The following is a 19,028-nucleotide window of genomic DNA, read 5'->3' on the forward strand; positions in this document are numbered from 1 at the left end:
AAGAAGTGAAATACATTAAAACCCTATTTCAAGAGATTCCAAAGAGTGTCAGTTAACTGGAGATGTTTGCTAATAAGGAGTGTCCATCACGGGTGGTTCCCATTGTATTAACCAATCTTCTGGTCATTACCTATACTCTGATGCTAAAATTACTCACGTGACTAAGTAAAGAAATGGGTTTTTTATCAAGTTCTCACTAACACAATAATTGTTGTGTGTGTGTAAAAGTCTGTAATATATACACTGCTCAAAACAATTAGGGCAGCAAGCAAAAAAGTGAAGAAAACCATGCGAGACAGCCACGTATTGGCATACAATGGATAGTACATGCGTATCAATGCGCAATACAGAAAAAAGACGTAAAAAAATTTGGAATTAAGCTTTAATTCTTTGAAAATATGGAAAAAACATGAAAAGATGATTTAGGGCAACAATTTGGTTACATGTAAACGATAAAAAAAAGTACTGTTTAGACATGATGCATGAGTTTTAATAGGGCGTGTGGTCTCCTCGAACAGCTAAGACTGCTGCACACCTGTTTGCCATGGATGCGATGAGATTATCGATCAGACTTTGGGGAATACTGTTCCACTCCTCAAGAAGTGCAATCTGCAAGTCCAGTCTGCCTATAACACGCCATGCCATGGATTCCGGTAAATCATGTTGTTGAGGCATCCTCAAGTCACCTTGTCTCAAAAAAAAATACTGCGCAATCAAATTTCACAGTTACGGCAGTAAAACAGGCGTTTCTGCAACATCCCGATTTCTGCCCTTATCTCCTTTTTCTGGTTTTTGACGTCATGAACTTTGATTTGCATATGAAGTTTTCTTCTTCCGTTTCCTGCTTTCTAGGCTTTAAATTATGGATGATTCATTTTATGTTACTTATCGGTATACATCTTTGCATAATTTTGTTAAAATCATGTGCTCCTCTAATTGTTTTGAGCAGTGTATATATACATTTAAGTATTTTACATTATGAACTTTTGGAGTATGCATTTCCAATGCAAAATCAATAAGAAACTGGTTTTCTACTCTAACTTTCAGTAGGGGAAAGTGGGGCGAAACCGGGTACCAAATGTTTGTAAGTCCACATTATTCTTAAACATGAAATAAAAACAAAAAACTTTGTCATACAGCTTCAACAGATATAGGGCATGGTAGCCCAGGTCGATAAGATACTTGCCTAAAGTACCAAAGGATGTTTAGAGGTGTCGCAAGTTCTATACCTAGTTCGTCCTTGTCAGAACCTTCCCTGATGCAGGGGTACAACAGAAACTGCGACATGACCACAGAAAAAGATTGCTATAGCAGGGTTAGCATTCCAACTTCTCTGTGAGTATAAATAGGTTGCTGTTCAGAATGGCAATAAATTGTAGGTCACAGTTTAGTTAGCCCTCGTGTGTAGAAAATGACCATGTTGTGACAAAAAAATGCATTTTCAACTAGCCGACTATGAGCGATTTTTTTGTTTAAAATGTTTTCTTCAATTACAGTGGAATCTTGATAACTCGACACATGGATAACTCAACTATCCAGATAACTTGACATCTATTATTCCCTTGGTTGGCAAAATACTAATTTTAATGTAACGAAAACTCTTTAACTTGACACATGTATGGCTTAACTCTACTCAAGTCAACCACTACTTTTGTCCCTCTACCACGACTGGTTTTTACAATTGCCCATGTGTTTCAGTTCTAAGAATTTTTTGACATTGTGGGTATTTAAACAATCTTTTGTCTAATTGTTCTCTATATATGATGTGTCCCTTTTATGCATTGGGGGCAGCAGTACATATGAAGAATAAATGTTTGGAACCTGTTGGCCAGCTTATCATTTTAGTGGCATTTCCAGGAAAGATCTTTCATTCTATTCATGGTAACAAAAATGTGGATATTATCAACATCTAATAGGGATAAAAATCTTATCTATTCTGAGTTTTGATATTGTCTGTTGCAGAGAATGTTTTCTTTGGAACTCATTTTTATGATTTCTTAGAAAAGGAATAAAAGAAAAAGAGCTAAAGCCTGGTTAGACACTGAATATGTCATTTGGTTTTCATTGTGAGTATCAATGGCAGTGAATACAATGGCTCCACACAAACTTCATACTTTAACTTTAAAATCAAAAGTTGAAATTTTGAAAAACTAGAATTGGGTAAAACTCTGAGTGAACTCACCAAAGAATATGGAAAATTGAAACTAATGATAATGAAAACTAATGAAAACTAACTGCCGCTGTGGTGGTCGAGTGGTTATAGTGCCGGACTCGTGATGCGAGGATCCGGGTTCGAACCCCACAGTGGTGGTCGGCTGAAGTTGGTTTTCTGTGGTTCCCAACTTCAAGGCACGAATGCGAGCCAATCTCCCAGTTAAAAAGTCTCGCCACAGAGAGCAACAGTCCTACAACGGTAAATCATTCAACCATAACACTTCACTCATAGTTAGTAAAAACTGGGGCAGATGACAGCACTACACATAACAAGCATTACACAGAAACAAACTTTACGTCAGGTTGCACTACACGTACACGCACATTCCCGCATGTACCGATTCGTTGGGGGGTTCCGTGGGGGGGGGGTGCATGTGTGGTGTAGCAGTAGTAGGTAGGGGCTCGGGGATCCATGATGTTCTTAAGTCAGCCACCTCGTTGGGCAATTTGCCTGTTGTGGCGTTGTATTTGTATAGAAGGGCATAAAGATACATATGTGTTTAATTGTGATAAGGCTGGTTTATTTTTTGCCTTCTGCCAAACCTATAGTTTCCCAAACTTTTTGTTCCATCGCCCCCTTCTTCAGAAATTTTTTCTCTCATTGCTCCCAACTCAAGCTAACCCATCAGATACTATGCTATATTTGTAGCTTCTATCGCCCCGCTGGACCATTCCATTGCCCACTGACCTAACCGAACTCTTTCCTTCAAAATAGAAAAATTTAAAGGAAGTAAAAACATAAAGATCGTTTGACAGTTCTTTTGGCAACAAACGCAGATAGTTCTGAAAAATTTAAACCGTTAGTTATAAGAAAATTAAAATACCTGCAGTGCTTTAAAAATGTTAAAACTCTTCCTGTGGACTATGATGGCAACAAAAAGGCATGGATGTCATTAGAGATTTTCAAATAATGATTGAGGAAGCTGGATAGAAAATTTTCGAGTGAGAAGAAAAAGTTTTATTTATTTTGGATAATTGCACCTCTCATCCAAAAATAACAGACCTTTCAGCAATCAAATTATACTTTTACCACCTAATTCAACAGCAATTTCACAACCAGTGGATCAAGGAATTATCCTAAGTACGAAAACTTTTTACAGAAAATTACAGATCAAAAAAGTTTGTGAATTTGTGGATGTTGGAAGAGATGCAAAAATTTCTGTTTTAGATGCTGATGAAATAATTGATTCTGCATGGAAGTCAATCGCGAGTGCTACGATTTGGGACTGCTTCCATCATGTTGGTTTTGTTCTGAATCTTTGGGAAATAATTTCTCTGAAGATTCTTCTCAGATTACGTGTGGAGAAAGCATAAATAGCACTACGGGTGATTCTATTGAGGATGAATTTTTGAATATTGATTCTGATAGAGGACGATGATATTCTATAAACAATCAACCAAAGAGCAAGTACTTCATGTTTCAAAAAAATATAATCAAAAAATTTAGATGAAGTAATATCTGCATATACATTATTTAAGAGCTGTAGATGTGATACGTCACTTCCTATGCACTCAGGAAAAAGCCGAACAATCACGGGATAAATTCAATAATGAAGAAGAATTTTTGTTTTCCCTTTGAAAAGAAAAACAAATATATTTGACTACTTTTCGTGAAGTAAATTTTTTTATGTTTTGATTCCATTATGAAACAACCCAAAATTAAAATTAATGAGAATTAGTATTTTATTGAATGGAATTGTTCGAATGTATATAATTATGTACATAAAAACAATCGGACAAAAATTTTGAGTGAAACCCCACTAACTTGACATCCGCTTAGGTCTCTACATGCTTGTCGATACTTTTAGGGTGTCGAGTTACTGAGAGTCTACTGTATTGATTTTTTTTTTTTGAAAAAGGAATAAATACTTGGTTTTGCCCCATGGGTGGGATAAAACTAGATACCCATTGAAATACATATAAAAAAATGTATTTATCAAGTTTATTTTAAACTGACTTTATCATGTTTACAATTGTGTTTTAAATCATCAACAACAAAAAAATTAAAATTAATGAAATAATCACCAATTAGTTTTCAAAAATTGAAATAATTAGGCTGAAAAATTCTCACAATGGCATGCCGTCATAACTAGATGGCTGGTTAAGAGTGTCATCTTACTCTGTATTTCAGCGTACTTCATATGAGCCCAGTCTCTACAAATGCAGTACTGGATCCATTCTTTTCTTGATTTGAACCGTGCATAATGGTCATTGCAAAATATACAATTTTTAGAATTGCCCTCTTCTTCTTATGATCATCCTATAGCTTTATCCTTTAATTTTTTTTATTTTTTCCATTGACTTTATCCATTTATCCACTTTCTTCTTATTGCTGCTGCTTTCATATTTTTATTAGTGGATGTTCAAAATATCTAGGCTCTCTTATTCCAGCACAAGCTCATTAGAGAGGAGCAAGCAGCATAGATGTTTTCCTGTTTCTTGTTTTGAATCTTTTGAGATGCTTCTTTGGTAACACATATTGTATAAGCAAGCTCTAAGCTTTCTTAATTTTATCCTCCAATGTTGATCTTGAGAATATGATTTAAACTATAACTGGGTAATACCCAGTTTTGTTACACCTATCGATATCTGATTTCACCCCATACCCCCTCTCATTCAAGAAACAGAATGGCATAATTATGTTCAGTGAACCCTTCAATTTTCTGCTGATGTGTTTCAATGTTACTTGAAAAATAATAAATACACTCACGAACTTACCATTATGATTATTCAAACATTTAGCCAAGTATGGCAGATAATATATAAAGCACGAAATCAATTATTTCTACCTAAAATTTTAAAAAAAAAAATCACAGTTACCTCTCACTCCCTAATTTGCATTCAAATTTCTTTAAGGGCTGCAGAACAGTGACTTACATGTTTTGGGGGGGGGGGGAGAATCACAACACTAGATTTGGAGATAATGCACTACCGCGTTTGACCCGACTACCTGTTTTTCCCTCTACTCTTCCCTAATATGTTTTTGGAAAAAAAAGTTAATTTCTCTGTATCTCTTATAGGTGTTAAAACGTCCAAACATATAATTTTCTTGGATTTCTCAAAAGCTTTTGACAGGGTGCCCCACAATAAACTTTTAGTTAAACTCCAAAATCTTGGCCTATGTGTTCAACTGCTTAAATGGGTGGAAGCCTTCCTTACCAACCGCAGTCAGTTTGTCTCCTTCAAGGGCCAGAACTCCCCATTTCTCCAAGTTAAGTCTGGCATGCCCCAGGATTTGGTTCTCACTATAATTATTTTTTATTTATATAAACGATCTTCCTAATTCCATCATTGCCGTATCAGACTCTGCAGATGATTGCATCATCTACCAAACAGTGCATAACGAATCCGACCAAGCATCTCTCCAAAATGATCTTAACATTATTTCTGAATGTGTTTGGTGCTCGTCCTGGCAATTACCCCTTAATTCTTCAAAAACAGTTTTTATGAAACTTCCTCACAATAGACTTCCTCTCGATTCTTCTTACTTTATCAATAATTCTCTAATTAACGAGGGGTTTCCTATTATAAATATCTGGGTAATTATATCTGCCGACCTACGTTGGAACCTCCACGTTGATTACGTCTTTCATAAGTGTCTCCAAAAACTCTTCTTTCTTCATTGAAACCTTAAAAACTCCACCCGTCACACATCAGACATCTCTGTTTCCAAAACCTATTCCCTTCATCTACTCTCATATGCCTGTGAAATCTGGGACCACCATACTCTCTCCAATATAGACAAATGGAGATTTCATAACGATGTTGCCAGAAAGGTAGACAAAAGGAATCGACATCTTTCTTTGCAGGCCATCCCGTCATTGTATATGATGAAAGTTTCTGACAAACTTTGTCAGCAAGTTGTGCTTCTTGTAGTTCTTCCAGTCTTTTCGATGAAGCTGGCAGAGTCTCTTTAACCATTTGAACATATGCATCTATTTCGTCTTCCAATTCATTTGTCCTGTTTGGATACACTTGAGGACTCCTGGATAAAACGTCTGCTGCACACAGTTCCTTTCCTGGAATGTGAACTATGTCATAAGAGTATCGCATCATCCTTAATTTGATCCTTTGTAGCCTTGGTGACAAGTCGTCCAAATGTTTTCTGGAGAAGATAGGAATCAGAGGTTTATGATCACTCTCTATCTTGAAATGAGTTCCTGTTAGGTAATCCTTAAATTTCTCACAACCCCATGCAATAGCTAAGGTTTCCTTTTCGATTTGGGCGTATCGAGTCTCAGCTGTGGTTAAAGTTCTGGAACCATAGGCAATAACACCAATCTGACCATCATCTTGCTTTTGGCGTAAGGTGGCTCCCAAGCCATATGAAGATGCATCGACAGTAACTATGGATTCATGGTTGGGATTGAAGATTTTCAAAACAGGATCAGATGACAGTATCTCCTTCCATTTGAGAAAAGCATTTTGCTGAGGTATATCCCAGGCAAAATCTATTTTGTTACTGAGAAGCATAGTTAGAGGAGAAAGCACTTCTGCATAATTTGGAACAAAACGAGCCAAGTAATTTGCCATGCCCAACATCTGTTTCAGTTCCTTCTTATTTGTTGGTGACTTATATTCCTTGATAGCAATGATTTTATCATCATCTGGATGAATTCCTTGGCTATCAATGATGTGACCAAGAAATTTAATTTTGCTCATTGAGAAGATACATTTTTCTTTGTTCAAAGTCAAATGAACATCCTTCAGTTTCTGGCAAACTTCTCTCAATCTCCCATCATGATCTTCTTGAGTAGACCCCCACACTAGTATGTCATCCATGTGACAAACTGTTCCACTTGTGTTTTCTAGAATTTGTATCATTCTTCTTTGGAAATGTTCTGGAGCAGAAGAGATTCCAAAGGGTAGTCTAAGAAATCTGAATCTTCCAAACGGAGTAATAAATGTTGTGAGATAAGATGATTTTTCATCCAATGGGATTTGCCAGAATCCTGAATTTGCATCCAGTTTTGAGAACACTTTAGCACCAGATAAGAGATTCAGTGTGTATTCCACTTTGGGTAAGGGATGTAATTCCCGTAAAACATTTTTATTCAGCTCGATCAGATCCACACAAATTCTCACCTTTCCATCACTTCTAGGCACTATGACAACAGGAGAGCACCACTCTGTTGGCCCGGTGACTGGAGTTATGACTTTTTGTTCGACCATCCTTTTTATCTCGATTTCTGTCTTCTTCAAAAGAGGTATGGGTACTCGTCTTGGCGATGTTACTGCACATGGAATGGCATCAGGCTTGAGTTGTATGGAATAGCATTCCTTCATGAGTCCAAGTCCTTCGAACAGTTCAGGAAACTCTTTTTTTGGATCTATTGCAGTAATCCATTGAACAGCAATGATATTGGGTCCTAAACCAAAGGATATCAAAGCTGGTTTCCCAAGAAGACAATTTTTCAAGCCATCGATGACATAGATTTCTTCTGTGCATTTCTTGTTTACATAGCTCAGAGATGCTTCGAACATGCCCAGCACTTTTAACGGAGTGTTATCTGGACCACAGAGAGTTCTATCAGCTGGTTTCAAATTCAATTTCTGAAACATCTTGTGATACAAAGTTGCAGGTATTACTGTATGATCTGCTCCGCTATCTAGTCGAAATTTCAATTTCTTATTCATAATATTGACAAAAACTGTCCAATCCTGGTTTGTTTTGTCTTGAATATGACCCAAGAACAAAATTTTTGAATGCTGGTTTGGTTTCTTTGCTAAACAAACGTTTCCGAAATGTCCCAGTTTCAAACATTTAAAACATTTGGCATCTCTAGCTGGACATAATCTTCTCTCATGTTTCTGCTTGCCACACCATTTGCATGTCTCAGAATGTTGGGAATCTGAAAAGTTCTTGCTCTTTGGTTTATTTTTCACACCAGACTTTTGATATTGAAAGTGATCAGATTTTCTTGAAGACATTGCATGTATAGGAACATTGGTTTCCATTTCATTGAGTTTATGTTGTTGCTGCTTGATTGATTCACTAAGCCTAACTTGTTCTACCGCTTTTGTTAGTGTAACTTCGGTATCCAGTTGCAACCTTTCACTTAGAGGTTTATCTCGAATACCAACAACAATACGATCACGTATGAGTTGATCATGCAATTCTCCATAATCACAATGTTCAGCAAGGCTGTATAAAGCAGTAATGAAGTTGTTTACTGATTCTCCTTCTTGCTGCACACGTTTGTTGAACTGTGCTCGTTCAAAAATTGTATTCTTTTTAACAATGAAATGATCACAAAACTTCTTCACAACAAATTCATAGTTTCCCCTTTCAGTGTCAGCCAACTTGAAAGAAGTGTAAATGTCCTCAGCTTGTTCACCCATAATATAAATCAGCGAGTTTACCTGCTCTTCTCCCGTCTTGGTGGAGAGCCCAGAAGCTATACGGAATCTCTGGAAGCGAGTTATCCATCTTGACCAGTTTGCAGGTGTTGAAAATGTAAAATTGTCCGGCTGGTTCATCTGTATTGCTGGAATGGCAAAGGGAAAGTGCCCTTTGCCATAATACATAATGGATCAGTTATGTTTACTTTTCAGATTGAAAGTTCCTTGCAAGTACTGATTTTCATCTACTTGATGTGTATCAGAACATTTTTTTTCTCTGCTGCTACTTTGTTGTCATGGCCTTTTACCGCTGCCACCATGTTGTATTATCACTTTATTTAAATCAAGAAAAACATTACATACACAAACACACAGAGCATATACATTGTTTTGTCAGTTCCCCTTCCCATCCAGATGGCTTTGACTACCCAATTCTTTGGCTGGTGGTGATGATGATTATCACACACTTTCCTTTTCAAAGTCCTTCATGACTATTTTCATATCTACACTTCCAACTTTTTAACTCCAGCTTCATACTTTTCCAATAGAATTAACCATTCCCATAAATTGAAACCCATCTTTGCATCCACTTGATTGTTTCAAATTTAGTTTCTTTCCTCGAACAATAACCGATTGGAACAACCTCCCACCAAACATTTTTGATTGTGCAACAGTTTCCAATTTCCTTCGTAACATCAACTGTCTCTTTTGTCAAACTTTGCCACCGCATTCCCTTGCATAGGCCTTGGCCAAGCAATATTGAATAAATAAATAAAATAAAACTATATTTTTTACAAAAAATTAATGAGATTTTAAAAGGTTCTTACTTTATTTGACACACCAAATGAAATTTTATGCATGTGCTCATGCATGATCGTTTATCACAAATGCACATTAACATGGCTTATTTCTATTTTGTATAGAACAAGTCTGAAAACAAAACTTCTATATGGCACATTTTATTTTAAAGACTATCAGTTCACAAAAATTAGTTCATACAACTACGATAACATCTCTCAACTCAGTATAAAACTTTTTCAGTTATTGGAAAAACATTGAAAAAAATATATTTACTTTATCCTGATTTGTTAACTTCTTCCATTCCGAATGATGCTTTATGTTGAGTATCTCTGAATTTTGTTGTTCAGCCAGAGTTTGTGCTGGCAAATAATGTTTTGCATCAATCAAAATTTTGATAATATCCTCATTTCCTAGCTGCACCGCTCTTCCCAGTAAAGATACTCCTGTATCCAAGACAATGTTCACATCAGCTCCTGAATGAAAAATTGGAAGAGATAGTATATAAACATGAGAAAGCTGATTACTGTGATACCTCAGCTAATAAAAATAATTCATTCTGGAATAATGTTCATTAGCCAAAATGTGATTTCTCATATGTTTCTATGGAAAATTGTTTAATTTGTTCCAGGTACTGCCTAAAATTTGAAGATAGGTCCTTTTAAAATGCCAAGGAGCGTTATAAAAAAGACAAAAACTGATCGAAGGTTAAAATGAACAGCTTTAAAACAGGATAAATGAAAAATTTTAGGAAGATGAGAAAGAGAGAATTGAATTATTTTACACTATGTGCCCAACCAATTTACACTATGTGTTGTGTTGACACATCCAATTGAATTAGCAAGTGTCCCAATCCATTTGCAGACATGCCAACATTGGCTTAAAACTTGTCAGTAGTAATGAATGTTAAGCTTTGTCATTGGGGAGGGGGGGTAACCACCCCCCAGGACAACATAATCATAGTACAATAAAAATAATCACTCAAAAACTCAATTTTTTTAAATTTTAATTCAAAGTTCATAAAATACAGTATCTCATTGGCACTAGAACCTAGAAGGCTCAGACCACACATAAGCCATCCCCCCTCCCGAAACAACTTTCCGAGGTCCCCCTCAACAATTCATGAATATTCAATGCAATCCCAACCTGCATACTGCTTGTGAGCCATATATATGTCTAGAAACCCCAGTTTTCCCCATTTTCTTTATATTAGAGCTCTTACGGCACCTACGACGAAACATTCTTCGTAGAACGAAGAAACACGAACTTCTTTATGACAGAAGTTCCACAAGCTCTGCCATGCACTATGCAAATGAAGCCAGGTCCCAACACGCCGTGCTGAACCACTCAAAAACCTGTTTTTAGACCACAGCATGGGGGCGGTTTCAATGGAAAAAAATGTTTTTGCGAGTTTGGGCATTGAGTAGAGCAGCAGATTTAGACATGGCTTTACAGATTGCCTTCCGCGCACAGACTAAACCAGATCGGCTCAGAGTTAGTCTTCTCTCTAACTCTCTCACATGCATATATGAATTCATCGTTATGATAAAGATCAATGCAATTTAAAAAAATAATAATAAAAATAAGTAAAACACACCCACACACACCACAAGAAACTCAAAGACCTGATCTTTTTTAAACCGATTTCCGTGTTATTGAGAGTGTCTCCCGTAGCTTCATAGTTTATAGCGGCCGTCCGTAGAAACTACGAACAATCTGTAGCAGTTGGCAACTCTGCATTTGTGATTTGTTTGGTTTATTTCTGCGTCCAGTAGAGATGGAAAAGGTAAGCTTACCTTACTAAAGACATTGTTCAGAACAGTGTTTCTGAACCACAGGGCCCTGACATCATCAATACCGGGCTACGAGTATGATTGGCTGTTTCCTTTTTCCTTACTTATTTTCCATTAGTTGTGTGTTTGAAGAGGCCTTCCAATTACAAAAATTTATGAGACAAGGTCACTTGTTTTTAAAAGTTGGGAACCACTGTCCTAGAGTGGCCAGACTGTTCAGTTTGATGCTAAGAGTTTTGCACTGAAGGAATGTGTAAACATTCTAAAAACATTTAAACTCTGTGTAAACATTCAAGTATAGGTTCTTTATTTTCAATGCATTTTCTCGCAGCTGAATCTTATATTTTACATGAAATGGTTCAAAAACTTTCAGAAAGAGAAGTGAGGGTACATCTACAAAAAGATTCCAAGATGGATATGAATTAACTGGGCTCAAATGACAGTAATTCTGATGATGATTAGCAGGAAAATTCAGCTCACAACATGGCTGTGTTAAGTTAGCATGTGAATTCATGTCATCAATAATGTTTTTCAGCCAATGCAGAAAAATCATGAAAGAAATATTTGTTAGCCGAAAAATTTATAAGCTGAGACATTCATTAGCTGAGGTATCACTGTTGTATTTTTGCACATAAGTTTCAAAAAAGAAATTTTAAGAAAGATATTTATCTTTTGAACAAAAGAAAGTGAAATTTTAGCTGCAAGAAAGCCACTCACTTATATAAGGGATAATCAATTAATCATAAATATTTTTGAGATCACACTAGATATTAAAACTGGACATAACACATATACAAAAGAAATTATTCATAATATTTCTCCCCCCCCCTCCTCGATGCTATATCACTTTTAAACAGCTTTATTTTAAAAAGACACTGCTGAAAGATAGCTAATTTTCTTTCTAATTAAACTATGATTTCACACAATTTAAATGAGTGCAATGGATTTTTCTATAATAATTAAAATGAACTAACCTTCAAAATTATACTTACATGATAAAAACAAAAATTCAGGCATCTGCCCTATTCACTTCATGGCAGAGAGAGAGTGTGTGTGTTTCTCAACTTTTCTGAACCCATGGACCACTAAAATTTCTGGAAATAATTCGATGGACCACTAATTTACTGTATGTGGGCCTAATTTTTATCTGATTTTCAATGCATAGAATTGAATAATTTTCATTAGTTTTTCCACACATTTTATTCACAGTATTTTCCTATGTATTTATAATCCATGGATTATTCATATTCTTTGAAAAAAACATATGAAAATCTTACTTAATTTTTATTCTTAGTTTTTTAACAAAGTTATTCAATTTTAATTTAGGTGAAATACTTTTGCATACTCTCCTTTCTCGAAACTTATACATCAGAGAAAAAAATCTATTGATGAGAGGGATAATAAAAGCACAATAGCTGTCACTTATAACAATCACACTTGTTTCCCATAATCTATACAAATCCCTATACAAATTTAAGAGCAAATAACCTCAAACACCTGCAGTTATATTTCAATGTAGTTATACCTATTACACAGAAAGTTGACTCACCTTGACTTAAGACTTGCTTCAGTTGACTTACATTTCCATCTAAAACTGCATTGATAAGCAATTTTGCTTTACAATCTGCCAATAATTTCTAATGGAGAGAAAGTCATGCATTAAAAAAAACAATAAATTAATAACCACAATAAATTTTCCTTGAAGTTATATTATTATTCATTAAGTTATTAATTGTAGGTATTAATCTTACGGTAGCTAGCTCAAAATTAACAAATCACTTTTTTGTATATGCATGGAAGCAAAAGCAAAAAATAATGTCTCAGGTATAACATAAAATATACATAGGCTAATCAAAAAGAATTAGTTTTCAATGTTATGTGCATGTTTGCAAGAATTACAAAAGTGAGACTATTTGTTTTTCCACCCCACCCCATCATGAACTTGATTTGATAATGAAATGTGAACCAGTACAGGAAAAAATTTTCACCTCAGCAAGAACATGATTAGAAAATTCAGATGTTCTGAGATTTTTATTAAAACTTTATTCATTGATATTTTTCATCTTTTTTACTTTTTGCTGATTTATATTAGGCTACTTACAAGTGTTGAACAGCAAATATAGTTTTTCAAAGTCAATTAAATTTTTAAAAAACTTGCAAAATAAAATGCCCTCAGTAGCAAAAATATCACACTCAAACTGGGCACAATGAAATTTATTGGAAACTAGCACGAGTTGTGAAAGGAACTGGCAAGGCCAGAGGGAGGCATGGGGGAAACTACCCAGGATGGCAAATTTCAGGGGGTAGCAAATTTCAGGAAGGAATAAAAATACCATTAAAAAAATCAACAAATTTTGCTGTGGTGGGGTGGCTCCCCTCCCCCTTGCAAAAATCCTAGTTGCGAACCTGAGAACTGGCATATCTCTAAATACAGAGGCACAGACATTCCAGGGCCATCTAGGAAAATAACTCATTTTTTTTATAAGCTGATATAAAAAATTTCCTTTTATGCAAGTTTTTTGCTTTTTATAATTTTTAATTTTCTGCAGTTTTTATTTCTTCTTTTCTTCCCTATTTTTCCCTATCTAGTAGTCACTATTGGAATCAGTTCAGCATTTTATAAAAAAACTTCTGGGAAATTGTCAGAAAATTTCAATTTTTGTTAATTTGAGGGTCAGTTGCACTTTGAAAAAAAAAAAAAAGAGTTGTTAAGAACCATTAACATCAACAGGTTGCAGGTTTGATCCAATCATGACATATTTATATAAGTTTTGGTGTGTGGCTCCAACAAAACATTATATTGAGAAATGGGCGAAAGTTCAAAAAAAGGGCATTTTCAAGAAAAATTTCCAAACTTGTTCGCATCGCCCCCAACCAATAGGATCCTTATAACCATAGCTTCTATCACCCCTCCCAGAGTATTCTATCGATCACTTCCCGAAAGGCGATATTGCCCACCTTAGGAAACTCTGTGTGTGTGATCTAGATGGAAGAGGCTTTAACTGATGAGTAACATGGTATTCCTTGCTTATTCAGTAGGGAAGGATGTAACTCACATTCTAGACAAAGCTTTTAAAATCAAATTTGACTATAAATAAATTAAAGTGAATAATTTGGAGCGCAAGACTCAAACTTGATAATGCACTATACTCATACATACCTCTGCTCTAACAGATTCATGAGAATTTGCATGAAGATCTTCAACTTTGAATGAGCTACTAGCCATATGGTTACCTTTTCATAGACAGCACTAAATATAAAAATCTGGATTCACCCCTTGTTACACCCTTGAAAAATAAGCATATGTTAAAAAAAATTCATTTTAGTTCAACAAGTTCAAAATTTTGGGTATAATAAATATTTTTATTCCTTCCGATTAATGCACCCCGATAAAATATAATTAGCCTTTTTACAAACAAGTTTATTCATTATAGGAGCAATTATAACTTGATTGTTAGTTTATTTAGTCTTAGATTGTTAGTTCATAGTCTTAGATTGTTAGTCCATAGTCTTAGATTGTTAGTTCATAGTCTTAGATACAAATTAACAATTTAACACATGAAAAATTTCAATCACTAAACTTGATTGTGTGCAATTCTTATTTCACTCTGATAGTAAAATAATTTTTTTTTGATAAATTAACTTATGTCATAGCCCAGAGGTTCCCAAACTGCACCACCAAACTTTGCCGTGGAGCAGCACCTCTACAAGTGTTTTTCGAAGGGACCTTTTGTTAAACTACTCTGGGGAGCCACAGTCTCCATAATTCTACTTTACCAAACACCAACTCTGGCCATATCACTATATGACTCACTAATCCAGCACATATCAGATCAGGGTGTGAAGGATTATCAAAATCACCGGACTACTGGAAAACAATTAGAAAAGTCTATTTAAATGATATAAACTTCTGGGGATAGACATATAATGACATATGTTCCTTTTGAAGAAAACCAGCATAAAAAACACCAGATTACTGGATGGGTCGGATTAACGTACAGCCGGATAATTCAGAGTCTACTGTATATATATGTAAAAGCAAAAGAGAACACGTAGAGTGAGGGTGAAGAGAGGACTCTAGAAAAACTCTTTATCTATTATCTACTTTATCCTTTTATATTTTTTTCCTTCCCCCCCCCCTTCTTTGTTTTTCTAATGTGCGGTTAGGTTAGGACAAGGTTACCATATTTATCGCCAATAAGTTAAATAGAGATAATCCTAATTACTTGATAAAACGCTTGTATGTGAAGTGGTTAACATAAATTTGTGTGACTATAACAACACAGAGGTATGTTCTTCCGCTATTAAAACTTTTCTTTGGAAAATATATTTTTTGGCAAAATATAAACTTTTGATTGTTTGATCGCCTCCCTATGCCCCCCCCCCCCTGCATACGCCTCAGATCCTCACATGAGGTAAGAGTTGGGGGGGTTGCAGAGCTGATAAACTTTTGCTGATGGGGTCAAAAATGGCTAAAAATCTGCTAACATGATACTTGAATGACTCCTAAAGGTCTGCTACAAAAAGAATAAGTCTGCTACTAATTTTTCAGAAACCAGCTTCTGTAGAGACCCTGAACCTGAAGAATCAGATGCACCCATAGCTTATGCGATTTTGAACCTCCCCAAAGAATGGATGCAACTGGAAAAGATATGGTCCATGTCCAGCCTATCTAGAAACCTAAAAAGAGAGTCACTTTTTGGAAGTGCAGGAAAGGAGGGCTACTGAGCACTAAATAGCAAAGAGTTTGCTAGCATTTCAAAAAGTATTGTATTTACTCGCGCTTATTTACTCACTCAAGTTTTCCCCTTGAAATGATTTTGATATCTACGAATCTGCAAGAATGAAAACACCATCAAAACAAATCTGACATAGGCTAAAAAATGCTGCCTCGTCATCTCATGCCTGGCACCAGCCTACAGGGCCGCAACTAGATGCTTGGTAACCCGGGGCAAGCGTGCATTTTGACGCCCCCTTGTAATGATGAAGGAGAGGTTTCAGAATGAAATTTGCGCCCGAGGCACAAGACCCGCATGCTCTCCCAATTGCGGCCCTGCCAGCCTATATCAATATATTTAAAAAAATGTTCCAAGTCATACAATATAATCTATTCTGAGCCATATTAAAGCACAAAAACACAAGATGAAATGGTGATTATGATTGTGAAATTTTATAGCACCAAAAATCACAGCTGTTGACAACATATAGCCTATTTATGATATGAATGTCGCTCTCCACTTGTTAATACAAGATATACGGAAGACTGGATGTTGTGAAGATATTTGTTATTTGAGATGTTAATTTTTTAAGGAAGGGAAAAACTCATCTCTGCCTCTACCGGGAGTCGAACCCGGGTCCCTCGATTGCCGGACGAGTGCTCTGACCACTAAGCTACAGAGGAGATAGAGATTTTCCTTCGCTAGAGCGTATATGTGCCGAACGGAACCGTGCAATGGATGGTGAACCAATCAGCTCAATAGCTAACCAATAGCTCATGTTATTTAGCCTTATGTATATAGCCTATTGATATAAAGCCAAACTATTGTTAAATAACCAGTGTGATACTGCAATTTTGTGAATGTGACCAAGGTTTTTGCAAGTAAAATAGTATTTAGACAAGAAAAACATTAAGTAGATTCTGTAACAATATGAAAACATCCCAAAGACTTATAATCATTTTCACATGCCAAAACTATACTTATGTCTTTCAGGTTGAAAAAAAATTATTAGAATAAGGTACAGTCAATCCCACTTATAACGATCCCACTTAATGTTTTCAGCTTAGTAAGACTTACTTTCATGGTCATCTAATTCTCATTAGGATTTCTCGTTTGAAGGGTTTTCCCACAACATTTTTTTCCAAGACGATTTTTTGAAAAACATTATAAGCAGGATCCATTGCATTTGCAACTAGAAATAACTCAATAAGAAAATATCAATGATGTTTGGAAACCAGTTGAAATATTTGTTGTATGCATTCTTATGCATGTTTGTGACACATGGTAATGAGATTTCATGCAATATATACATTCTTCTCATACATATATCAAATTCAAAATTTATTGCAAGAAAATTCTTGACACAGTTTAAAATTTGTTTTGTTTTAGATATAAAAGCGAGGTTATAGGTATTATTATCACTAATCGAAAATAGTCAAATATATCTACAAAACCGGCTGGTTTATGCTCACAGATATTGTCATTCATGGTTTTTCTATTGATGTGGGAACACTTTTATTCTACTAGTTTAGTTTTTCAATATAATTTCATAAAACCTTTGATGAACAACAACCTTTATATAAATCTTTTCTCAGCATTGTAAGTTATAGTGTGTTTATATTACTAGTCATGTCAATTTACACAGGTTTTGATTCCATCATTCAAAGCTAGTGTATTAACAGCAATTTAGTATACCATTTTGCGATAAAATAATCTCTATTTGGAACTAATTCGTATCTATTAACACTTGGGAACAAACATCTTTTAAACACCCCTAGCCAGTCAGAACTCTACAAACCGTTTACAAACAAACATACACGTGCCTTGGACTTGACTCTCCGTACTCTTTCACGATTTCTGTGCGAGCCCAGAAAAGTAACTCAAAAAACCTTGACCATATATAGCGAAAGCAACGCGGTTCACTAGGATAAAAGTTTTGTTTCGTCGCATATGCGTACGTGACCATACTTCCCGTATTTCGCATTTACTTTACCGTATTTTTACGTGAATTTAGCCATCCCAATTTTTTAGTGAAAAATGTCCAGTTACTACGAAGCCACCTTGTATTTTTATTCTTTATTGAAATCAAGGATCAAAATTATCTTCCCAACTCTTAATTATATAAAGATAATTAATCTAACATATTTGTCATGTTAAACGTTCTATTTCGTAGAATTCATTTTAGTCCACTGTAATTTGCAGTAGTGCTTTATTTCCTTCCATTGGTGATTTATTAATGATTTTAGCAATAGTTACAATAGTGATCACGCCATTAGTGATCCCCAAGATTAAGATGTAGATCAAGAATAATATTTGATATTGATCTGGCGCTCTACATAACTTAGTCACGGGCATGGTCGCCATAGTTAGCAACTTTGCTTACTTTTGGCATCATTTTTGGACGTAATTGGCGATCGCCCGTATTCGGAATCTTAATCTCCCGTATTTTTATCGGGGAAACATGGTCGGCCTACATGAAGTGCTTCTTTTTTTTTAAATACAAACACATATTACGGCCAAATTCCAATTTGGTGATGATGTATCTACACACCCCGGTCCTACCCCGAAGGGTATTCAGATATTCGTAAATCGGACGCATGCTACAACAATATTTGCACATGTGAACGGGGTTTCAATGTCCGTCGTGTGGTTTATGCTAAAGCTATTGAGGTGAATCAACGGTACACGTAGCCTATCCATAATGTACGTGTGGCACCTGCTTCTCGCTTGCACCTGCCTAGTCCAGCAAGTGACAAAAGATAAGGACACTAACACACACTCTCTTAACTGTCTCGAGACCAGTCGGTCGCATTAAAAGCTCGTTATTATATTGAAAAACGTTTAATATTCCTGTGAAATAAATTGTATTAAATTTCAACTTCAAAGTACGCTATCAAATATGCGTCAGTGGTGACCCGTATAACTCATGCAACCTAAAAACAAGCTGAACTAACAAGCCATGTGTGCTTCAAAATTTTAACTTTGGATTATTCAAGTTCAAAATCTACCAAGTAAAATGCCGATCGCTAGCGGAACCGAGAAAATATCTCATCATGAATTCGTGCATTTATTTCCTCCCTGGATTTAAAGTTAAAGAAGGAGAGGTGACGAACTCTGCTCAGCCGAATACAAAGATACAAGAACGTATACAAGGTTAGTGTGT

The 19,028-nt window shown here is 35.6% G+C and overlaps 1 protein-coding gene across 7 annotated transcripts in view; it reads right to left on the reverse strand.

Annotated features, from left to right (window-relative positions):
* LOC149085097 (uncharacterized) overlaps positions 1-17,708 on the reverse strand; it is a 36,557-nt gene extending 18,849 nt beyond the window's left edge. For 3 of the 7 annotated variants that reach the window (XM_089232890.1, XM_089232887.1, XM_089232891.1), the window contains exons 1-4: positions 17,439-17,687; positions 14,308-14,434; positions 12,697-12,784; positions 9,631-9,830 (exon numbers count right to left, since the gene is read on the reverse strand). In XM_089232890.1, the coding sequence (XP_089089016.1) occupies positions 9,631-9,830; positions 12,697-12,784; positions 14,308-14,373 (354 nt within the window). In that variant the 5' untranslated portion in view covers positions 14,374-14,434; positions 17,439-17,687. The other 4 variants (XM_089232892.1, XM_089232886.1, XM_089232889.1 and 1 more) reach the window with 4 other exon arrangements.
* Between the last annotated feature and the right edge of the window lie 1,320 nt (positions 17,709-19,028).

The sequence above is a fragment of the Pholcus phalangioides genome, unplaced genomic scaffold, assembly GCF_987345545.1.
Source record: "Pholcus phalangioides strain wild (caught in Gottingen) unplaced genomic scaffold, Ppha-v1.0 ptg000007l_1, whole genome shotgun sequence".
NCBI lineage: Eukaryota > Metazoa > Arthropoda > Arachnida > Araneae > Pholcidae > Pholcus > Pholcus phalangioides.